This window comes from Antrostomus carolinensis, unplaced genomic scaffold (assembly GCF_000700745.2).
Source record: "Antrostomus carolinensis isolate BGI_N321 unplaced genomic scaffold, ASM70074v2 scaffold4240, whole genome shotgun sequence".
Lineage (NCBI taxonomy): Eukaryota > Metazoa > Chordata > Aves > Caprimulgiformes > Caprimulgidae > Antrostomus > Antrostomus carolinensis.
The window spans coordinates 107,789-118,726 of NW_010287613.1; the positions used below are offsets into that span (position 1 = coordinate 107,789).

General features: G+C 38.3%; 1 protein-coding gene across 1 annotated transcript in view; it reads left to right on the forward strand.

The window, feature by feature from the left end:
• Positions 1-7,621, forward strand: part of CDH2 (cadherin 2) — a gene marked incomplete at its 5' end in the record, with an annotated part of 106,315 nt that extends 98,694 nt beyond the window's left edge. The window contains one exon of the mRNA XM_029083856.1: positions 6,205-7,621. Coding sequence (XP_028939689.1) covers positions 6,205-6,411 — 207 coding nt within the window. The remainder of the gene's footprint in view (positions 1-6,204) is intronic.
• Between the last annotated feature and the right edge of the window lie 3,317 nt (positions 7,622-10,938).

Sequence of the window (10,938 nt, forward strand, 5' to 3'; positions counted from 1 at the left end):
TTGAAAAGAGATGTTTCAACAAAGAGTATTTTTCAATGCCTTGCACTTCTAAATATTACAATTATAATTGGGTTCTGGAAAATAGTGGAGACATGGGACAATAAAAGGCCCACATTGTTGGCCAAGGCAGCGTGCACACAATAATGTCCTTGTGCTTCCTCATCTTCTTCCAGACAATCAGAGTTTCCCATCCTTTTGTCACACAGCTGTGGCCAGACACTACCCACCTGGCAGGCAGTCAGGAAGAACCCATGGTCCTCAATACCCTGAGTTTTCTTCTCCTCAAAGCAGCTATCAAGCTCTCTTGCAGAGCCAAGACGAGGAATGAGTGTGATTCTCCTGGAAAGCCAGGAGGGGCCAGAGTTTATCCAGCCTCCTACAATTTTTAAATTACTTAGCAAGGTGTTTTTGCAATAGTATTTTTCAGTAGGTTATTATTCTTGAAGATTATAGCATCAATGTTTACTCATGGAGCTGTAGAAACAGTACATGTTGTCTTAATTTAACCCAGTATGCTTATATCACAGTACAGACAAGCGTGGAGCCATTTTCTTACTGCTGTCTATTGTATTAGATCAGTAACCTCCCTTTATGCTTCTCCTTGCCATCCACCAAAAAAGAAAGCTTCTCCCAGCTATTCTTACACAGTAAAATAATGTTAATAATGTTATTGACTCTGAAATAAAATTAACCTTGGAAATATACATGAAACTAAAGAAAACATGACAATTTTCTTGTCTGCAAGTTAGCTCAGACTTAATTGTATCCTCTGATTGAAAGGAATTATATGAGGTAGTTTCTGTGTTTCAAGCATTACATATTTAGCCTCTTTTTTTCATAAGGTATTTCTTTCTTAGGATTTCACAGCAATGTATCATTTTACTATGGGGTATTTCAACTAACCCTTTCTCTAGCAGACAGTAGTCACCCAAAGGTTGTCCATGCTCTGTCTATTTTGCCAAAAGTCTGAGCAAAATAGAGATTTTTTTATTTCTCCAAAACAGTTTCATCTTAATTTCTGTTTTATGTTAAAATTTCCCATGGAAAATGTGATTCTAAAAAGTCTATTGGGTGGGGGGGATTCAGTCTTTCACAGCAGTGCTCATTATTATAATTAAATTTACTAATTCTCAGTATCTAGAGCATAAACAGTCAGGCTGCACAGATTTTCAGACTCTTCGGAGAATTCCACCTGCAGTCCTGGCAAGACTGTACTCAAACAAATTGGTAAGTTCCTCTCAGTTTTAGTTGGAGTGAATGGAAGAAATACCTTGGGTAAACCCCATAGCAGATGTTTCTTAGGACAGTTCATACAGAAGATAGGCTGAGCTGTGAAAACAACATAACAAGGTAAGAAGGGGCAAAGTTCATGTCTCTTTGCATCCAGCTTCAACATCATTAGGCAAGTAACTTTATTCCACTGTAACTAAAAGTCATACTGTAACTTTTCCCTTGGGCAGCCCTAACCAAACCACCTGCAAAACTGTCTCAGTTGCTAGCTGAGCAGGGAGAGGCTGCCTTTGAGTTGTAAGGACCTCAGTGGCAAAGTCTGCATTACCCCATTGGTTTGAAAAGATGCAACAGTTTTGGAGATCAGTCTGGTCTTTTGGAGGACTTGGCCCTATTCCCAGAGATGCTGATCAGTGTGATCCTTTGGGATGCTGGCCCATGTGCAGGAATTAATTCAGTCTGTTGAGTGCTCACCAGCACCTTTGAGGCACAGCCAGCATTGTTTTGATTAGCCTCTGAATTATTCCAACTTTTGACAGAAAGGAACTATAGGCCATTGATTTCAGATACTGGAGGATTTAGCTACCATTGCTGATCAAGCATGGGGTGGTTTTTTCTTTCTTTTATTTCAGAGCCATAGAAACAAAGAGTGAAAAAGACTTAGTGGGTCATTGTGTTTCTTTCCTTTTGACAGTACTCTATTTCTTCTGGTATGTTATTTTCTAGTGTCATCAGTTGTATTAAATCTGCTTAACTCAATGAGGCATACATAGATGTGAGTATTTTGTAGTGTTCTAATGACTTCTCAGTTGAAGAACAAGTATGATAAAAACTTCAAATATTTTTACAACACTTATAAAGTTAAGATAATGTACAGAGCTATGAACTTTCTAAAATAAGGTTTCAGAGGTGCCTTATAATCAAAATATGTTTTGCAGGCATAAGCTAAATGACCTCGGGGACTTTCTTGTTTTGTCTGTTTCAATGGATAGATGAATCTCTGATTCAAGGAGGGAAGGGAAAAACCTCCTTTTCTTCCAGTCCAGTGTACAAACAAGTCAGTGAAATAAGTCATGTGTTAATTAAGAATTCTCTGTAGACCTTGTTTTCCATTTTGAGCCTTTTAAAACATAACATGCAGAGTGTGGAGCATAATTAACACTTAGAATAGTCAGCATTTGCAGGACAGTATAAATTAGGCCTGTTTGAAGTAGCTTTGTTAATCCTCTTTTCAGGAACCACCTATGCTGTCCCTAGAAATCTTAAACAAATTATATTGTGGTGGAGAGTTTGTGGCTAAGAATATATTTCTAATCAATAGAGGACATAGCCTGAGGTAAATTAAATTTAAATTACAAACTAAAGGTCTTATCCCATGAGGATATGGAGGACCCTCAATTCATTCATAGTAGGTGGTTTATTGATACAGTGTACCTCCAAACAGCATAGGATCTCTTGATGTTTTCTCTTGCCAAGTAAAAAAAAAAACTGTTCCAGATTTAAACAGTTTTTCATATTTCCCTGTAGGGCTCTGTTCTTCCTTTCCTTCTCATCAAAAGTCTGCTGAATTTGATTAAGTAGTAGGATTAATGAAAATAAAAGCATTAGGAAGGTATAACTTAAGGTTGCCATTGTTCCTCAGTCAAGGAACTATATCTTCTCCTCTTCTGCCCCTTATCTCCTCCTTAGTGAAAGTTGCTACGATATATATAAAGGAAGAAAAAAGTGAGATTGCTACTCAGTCGGTCCTAGGTCTCAAGGTGACCTTTGTACTGGTATGGCTCTTGTGTTACTCCTTGTGCGTTGGTGGTACAGCAAATGCAAGGAAATGTGTCTTAGTTCGCCATCTCCCAGCAGGATCACCTGGTCCCAAGTGTGTGCCCCAGCGATTCTGTTGTTGAGTAAGCAAGCTTCCCTATCTAGTAAAAACTTTGGGTTTTTAGTTCAGGAAACTGTAAACCAAATAACTATAACAACTCTGCTGCTCTGAGATTCTTGAACACATCTGGGAAAATCTGAGAGATCTCTTCAGAAGCAGTTGACGATACCATGGCAGCAAAACCAGTTGGACTGCTGTCTTGGCAGCCATTTTATTGCCTTTTCAGTTGTGCCACCACCCACTAAAGGGATCTCATAGTAAGCAAAAAAGGTGGTAAAGCTGAAACCAAAAGGAGCTTCATAAACCAATTTCACTGCCTAGCAGAGGGAAAGTGAAAAAGTTTTAGTATTTCTTTCTCATTTTAGTATGTAACTTGCCACACAAATACAGCAGAGAACTTGGTTGTTGTTTGAAGAGTTGTAGATGAAGTTCAGTCATTATACTATGAATCTGTGGAACTTTTGACTGAAAGATAAGTGCAGCTGTCAGTGTAACTTGTGTTGTGCAGTTGAGTCAATACCTCCATAGCATAGCCTGTAGCTATATTCTCTGAATGGAATAGATTACACAGTAAGAACAGCCTTTGAAACAGTTAATTTGTTAGCGAGATGCTGTCTTGTAAGTCAGTAGTTCAAAACCAGTTTTCCTTTTAAGTGCTATCATGATACCAGCAGCAAATTGCAAAAAAATCCAACTTCCCCTTTGGAAGAAAGATGGAAAGAGGTTGCCTGCTGCTTTGCCATGGATGGCTGATAGATATCAGAATTTCTGCAGTGATGTAGGAAAATGTTTCATTCACTGCTTTTTAATAAATTAGTATCCCATAGTTGGCTGGCTGTTACTAGACAGAACTGCAGGGAAATAGCATTTCTTCTTCAGGCCAGCTTTTAAAATGACTTTTACACACTGATACTTGGGATTCATACCTCAGCACTCCTTAAGCTCAAGTGGTATTTATTCTTCTTCTCTGTCACCTATGTTTGAAAAGCATGGGTGTCTGTCACCTCAGGCAGTCTTAAGGGAAGGTGTAAATACTGTAAGAACAGTTACTGCCTAAGAAGTAAAGTTGCATTTCTGCTTCAGCAGCAAAAATTGAGAGAAAGCCTTAGAACTGTTTCCAGCTTTGAAGCTGGATAAGGGAAGTCTTCCAACACTTGCTGTTGCCTTTTCAGCAACTCTAATCTTCTGTCCTTATTGTGGCCATCGGGATGGAACACTCCAAAGAGAAAGATAACAAGCATTACCAATTATTCTTATCAGATAATTCAAAATTGAGCTTCTAATACAAGCTATTAATAACCTGCTTGATGTTTTTGTACTACATGAAACGATCATTTTAAGTCCAAAATGTTTTCTTGATTAGAGGTCATTAGTTTGATAAATATGCTGGGCCTTTCCACCACAGATTTGCAGAATTATTTTAGGTACATTTTTCACACTTCTGGATTATTTTAGATAGGCAGTAAAGAACCAGGATTCTCTTCTACCTTATTAGTGCCATATGCTTTAATTAATGGGTTTAGCTTTATACATATTTATAGAAGAAAAATCAACATGCGTTTCAATTATGTTAAATTTAAACTAAACACAATTGAGAGTAAAACATACTCGTCTAAAAACAGAAATCATTCAAAGGAGGCACACTCAATCCTTCAAGTAATTGGAAGTATAGTAAAGCCATTCTTTATTTTTATATTTTAATATTTATTTAGTTAAAAACAGCACAAATAGCACTGGTTAAAATTAACAGTGAGCAATTTAAAATCTCAGCCCAGCCTTACAGAATTCTGGAAGATGTATTATCCTCATCTGTGGCTGCCAGAGTAGATCCTATTCAAAGTGGAAGATCTTGAAAAAGCATTGCTAATCCCATGGAAGAAACTGCAGGGTTGAAAAATCCAAAACACAAGAGGGCTTTTAACTTCAGGCTTCACCCTTTTATATTCAACTTGTAAATCTTCCCAGGATAAGCACAGAGCAATCGTCTTATATTCTAAAATTAAACTTACTGTTTAAGTTTGAACCTGTATAAGAAAACAGGGAGGGAAGAGACTTTTCTCTGAAAGAAATGTGGTTCTTTCCCTAAATTTCCTCTTGTTCCATTTGTTTTGGTTTTAGTTTGAGTCATTCACTCTAGAAAGTAGAAACTTTTAAATTACTGAAGACCCAATGTTTGTGTGTTAACTTGAATACTTTGAAATGAGGAAACAAAAATGGTTATAATCATAGAATCACGGAATGTTGTGAGTTGGAAGGGACCCACAAGGATCATCAGTCCAATCTTGCCCTACCATAGGACAATCCCAAGATTCAGATCATGTGTCTGAGGGCGTTGTCCAAATGCTTCTTGAATATTGCCAGGCTTGGTGCCATGACCTCCCTGGGGAACCTGTTCCAGTGCTCCACACCACCCTCCGTGTTTAGTTTTGGTGTCATTGTGCATGTGTGTTGTTTTCTGAAGAGCAGGTGGAATCTCGTGGGTGGTTATGGCAAAGTACATAAGGCTTAAGCCAACATATTGTTTCTTTTTCTGTCAGCAGCCTACAGAGGTACATGAATTTTACAGAACTAACTAAATATGGCTTTTGGCACACACAGATGGACTGCAGGCCAGCAGTCTCAGTGGATCTGTTATTGGCCGTGTGAGATGGCTGTTAAAGTGAATCTTTGCAAACATGCCTATTTCTCCTTCCCCATCTGTCTGTTTAACCAGTCCCATATTGCTCGTGCTGCAGGTTGTGAGCTGCGTAGCTCTGAAATTGTATATTTATTAGCATCAGTCCTAGTGCCGTGGTGTTCTCTTAAGGTTTTGTTCGGGCTGTGTTTGCAGCTGTATTCAAAATGTCCCGTGCTGTAATGTTGGAAACCTGGCCATTCTCAAAGGTATTGAAATAAGTTCTTGCTGGAGTTACAAAAACATGAATCCTGCTTTGAAGTGGTTTTCAGGAGAAAGAGAACTTGGTTTTCTCAAGTGGCGATTGATAGATAACTGCACTGTGATATTCCAGTTAAGTTTTGCCTCTCTCTCAGATACAGAACTTTATCTTTTTTTTTTCTTTTTTTTTTCTCTCTCTCTCTCTCTCTCCTTCTTGCAGGGACTTAAAGCAGCTGACAATGACCCTACAGCCCCACCATATGACTCCCTCTTAGTCTTTGACTATGAAGGAAGTGGCTCCACTGCTGGATCCTTGAGCTCTCTTAACTCCTCAAGTAGTGGTGGTGAGCAAGACTATGACTACCTAAATGACTGGGGCCCACGTTTCAAGAAACTTGCTGATATGTACGGTGGAGGTGATGACTGAACTTCAAAGTGAACTTTGTTTTTGGACAAGTACAAACATTTCAACTGATATTCCCCAAAAGCATACAGAAGCTAGGCTTTAACTTTGTAGTCTACTAGCACAAGTGCTTGCTGAAGGCTTTGGCTTAGGCTGCAAACCAATTTGGGCTCCGTGGAATATCAGTGATCCAATGCTGTTTGGAAAAAATATTGAGCTCAGTTACACTTGAATTTTACAGTACAGAAGCACTGGGATTTTATGTGCCTTTTTGTACCTTTTTCAGATCGGAATTAGTTTTATGTTTAAGGCTTTAATGGTACTGATTTATGAAATGATGCATTAAAGAGACAAAATATGTTGGGGTGGGGAGGAGTAAGGTGAAACACAATATGCTTCAACATGCTTTTGTTACATCGCATTGCTTTTATTAAAATAAGGAGATTAAAAATAAACAAAAAGAATCCTCATGGAACAATTTTATTATCTGGGAGAGAAGACCATGAGGTAGAACAATGTACATTAATTCTAGTTTTAGATGTTAGGGGATTTTTTTTCACTAAAATTCTAAAACTTATGCAGCTGGTTGCAAATAAAGGGAGTTTTCATATCACCAGTTTGTAGCAGAATTGGTTTGGTTTTTTTTTTTTTCTTATGATAGAATGTTAGAGATATTTTGGTCTTAATCCATGTACACTTTTTTTTAATTTCTAGTATTTTTTTCCCACTTCACTGTAAAAAATGGTATGTGTACATAATGTTTTATTGGCATAGTCTGTGGAGAAGTGCAGAAACTTCAGAACATGTGTATGTATTATTTGGACTATGGATTCAGGTTTTTGCATGTTTATATCTTTCGTTATGGATAAAGTATTTACAAAACAGGTTGCAAACAAGTGACATTGATTCAATTGTTGAACTGTAGTTAGAGTACTCAATATTTTTTTTATTTTTATTTTTATTATTTTTTTTTCTTTGGGGAGGGAGAAAAGTTCTTAGCACAAAAGTTTTACATAATTTGTACCAAAAAAAAAAAGGGGGGAAGGGGAGGGGAGTTGGCCTGATACTGGTGGCACGAGTAAATATACAGTAAGTTTTGGGGGTGGGGAGGGAAGGAGGAAGGAGCTTTCAAACTGGAGAGACTTCTGAGAACAGCTTTGCCTCTGTATTGTGTACCAGAATATGAATGATACACCTCTGACCCCAACGTTCTGAATAAAATGCTAATTTTGGATCTGGTGCTTGGTTTGGCTTTTTTTTTTTTTTCTCCTACCTGGGCAGCCCTGACTATAGTAAATAAAAGTACACAAAGTGCATTTGAGTTCTGTGAGAAGTTATGTACACTTCTTTAGCGTTTGGTACTGGTGGAATGAAAATAAGCTGCACATATGCACATAGAATTCGGCACAAATTTGGAAGGCAAGTTCCCAGGTGAAAGCAAAGTGATCTGTGCCATTTCTGAGAATTCAGAATTTTCAGTTCCACTTGGCTAGCTCTTTGGTTTAATGTACATTATCTAAATAACAGAGCTTGCATCATTTTTGGCTCTTTTCTAGACTGGCAGTTTAATGATTGTGTGATTATGCTGCAGGTTGCATAAATAAAATAAATTGCAGATCCTGGCAGTCATCTTCTGCCTCGACTTTCTTACACTGAAGTAAAGGCAAGCCTCTGTGAACTTCAGTGCACATCAGTTTGTGTTCTTCAAGGAAATGCTCATGGTCATGGTGCTTTATCAAAAAGTCCCATTAGATTAGTCATTAGTAAACATGGTTTCTAACCTTTTACAATTATTTATGTGCAAGCAAAGCAAACATAGTAGGTACAGCAGTTCTGCCTTCTTTCACTTGCAACAATCTCCTCAGGTTTAATGTCTCTGTTTACACTCATTAAGGATCTGATTGTGAGCAGTGTGAAGTTCAAACTCTGCACAAACGCCACATCTCCCCAGTCTGTTGAGAGGATTGGAGCAGTGGGAGGGACCCGGGCCCTGGGGCTGGTGTAGCAGCCTTCTGCACTGCGGAAGGCTGGGTGGGCAGGGAGTTAGTCTGTGGGTGATGCTCTTCTCTTCAGCGTGGTGCCACTTCAGTGCTTCATCAGCGCTCAGACTGTAATTTACATAATTTGACTGTGACTTCCAGAGGTAAATCCTGAAATCTGAGTTGGAGAGCGTTAACTACTGCATGCGAGGTGTCTCCTCTTCACTGTGCTTTTCATGGGCATGTCTCCTTTCTTCCCCTTGTTCTTGATGATGCCTGTGAAATTTGAGAGGTCGCAGTCCTCTCAGACTGGGATATAGCATTTCAGTCTCTGCATACCTGGCTATTCTTTATCTCAACCATTCATAGCTATAGCTTGATACTGTAACAAAGCCTTGGTTTTTCAGTAATTTGTCAAAATTATCAATGATCTTCTTTAATTTATTTCCATATTAATTAGCAGTGTGGGGAAAAAAGATGAAGAGTGGGACTTAAAAATCAAAATCTGGCTATATGTGGTTAAGTAAGGAAAACTTTTATAAAGGGCAGGATTTAAACTAAATGCATGTTAAATAAGCAAAGGGCCACTTTTAGCACATTGATTTTCTGTATTCTGTAATTTATGCAAAAAATGTATTTTAAGCATAATAATTCCATTATTGTTATTTGGACTCAGTATACTGGAAATGCTAGATGAATTTTATTTAATTGACATTAAATGCTAGAAGATATGGAGACAGGGAAAGATTTGTGGAAGATTGCCAGTTTTGGCTATAGCACATTTTTTTGTTAGAATAGAGCAGAGGTCATCTTTTATGAGCGCTCAGCTCTTTTGCACAGCCCTAGGAGCTTTATCTTGATCAGGCAATCTTCCAACTCTATCTACAGCTGCTTTGAAATTGTAGCAAAGGTTCTCAAAGCTAGTGTTAGGTCAGCATTAGGTCTACTCAACATAACAAAGGGTAAATCATTTTTATGCATCTTAAATGCTTTTACAAGAAAGAAAAGGGGTGTTTGAACTTATTCTAGAAATGTGCAATCAGGTTTTGTATCCATGATGTATGCTTAAATCCCATCAGAGGACTGCACTGAGAGGAAGAGAATGGCTGACCTTTAGACCCTACAGTTGTCTTCCAAAATTCTGGCAGCCTGTTTTGGAAATGGGATTTGGCAGTGATATATATTATCTCTGCCTTGCAAATATTGTATCTAAGGGACGTCACCAGCAAGAAATACGGCCTTTGGAACTTTCTCATCTCAACCTTTCTACAGTTGGTATTTCATTTCAGTGATAGTCCTTCATAGTCTGAACTTCAGGGGCTAAACAGATGAGGAGGAGAAGGGTATTCTGCAGGAATAAACATCCTAATGGATACACAAGGCCTTACATGTGGGTGGATCTAGCTTCTTGTGTTTCCTCTGGGATTGCAAAGTATTGATGAAGGATGTTAATACTCATCCCACAACCATCTAAAACATACTTACCATGCTCCTTCCAAGTAGTTGAACCAAGTGATGTTTGAGTTCTCACCTGGTGATTTTACTGGTGGTAATGTGTGCTTGGCTGTGCTGTAGCACTGTTACAAGCTGACTGTAAAGCTCACTTTGATCTTTCCGAATACAAAAACTCCACAGAAATCAGTTTGATAGGGCAGACAGTGAGCACTGACTTCTTCCCCATACTCCAAGTTAGTCCATCTTGCTTGACTCTACTTTATAAAATGTCTATAATTCGTGAATTTTAAAGGGAAGATGTTTGTATCTGTATTGCACTGGTTTGCAGGCAGAAGGTAAAAATATTTTAAATAGCCACTTGTTTTCTTCTGGTGCCAAAGTAGCAAAGTTGCTCTGATGCTAAAAGCCACACAAAGTCTGCGTCTTCGAAGTTGTATTTCTTGGTACATAGTATTTCTGGAACCCTACCAAATTCCTTTTACTGAAGAACATTTAATCTTTTCTGACATGGTCCCATTCACCTTAACACACAAGGGAAAATGTCTTCTGTTAGGTGGTAGGACACACATCCACAAAAGGGTCTCTTAAACCTGTCTGTAAGTCAAGATGTCTTAGCTAAGCCACTGCCAATTCTTACCTTACACAACTACTCCCACCTTCCTAAGGAGCCTTCCTTCTAGGAGGAGTAGCATGGGTTTGGCAGATCTACCTTTCTGGATCAGGAATGTGAAAGTCAAGTCCCTTCTTTTACCTCAGTCACTATTAATTGCTCAAATAAAATGCAGAAAAGTCACTCAAATGCCTTAATACCTAATCCATAATGGTATATCAGCTAGAGATGATCTAGATTTGTATGATTACTATTTTCATTTCCTTTACATTTCTTTGCATAAGCTTTACTTTTTACTCTTACTGTAGGCAAGGATCTTTCCTAGGGGTTTATCTAAAGCATAGGATAGTTGCCCTTTACTTCATATATGTCACAGGAATAATGAAAAATTTTCCCCTTAGCAGCAAAGCCCTGCTGGGAAATAGAAGAGGAGAAGAATAGCTAAGGGAAAAAGGCTAAGCGCTTCCTAGAGGAACTCAAGGTGCCTTCCATCATAAAGATAGGGAA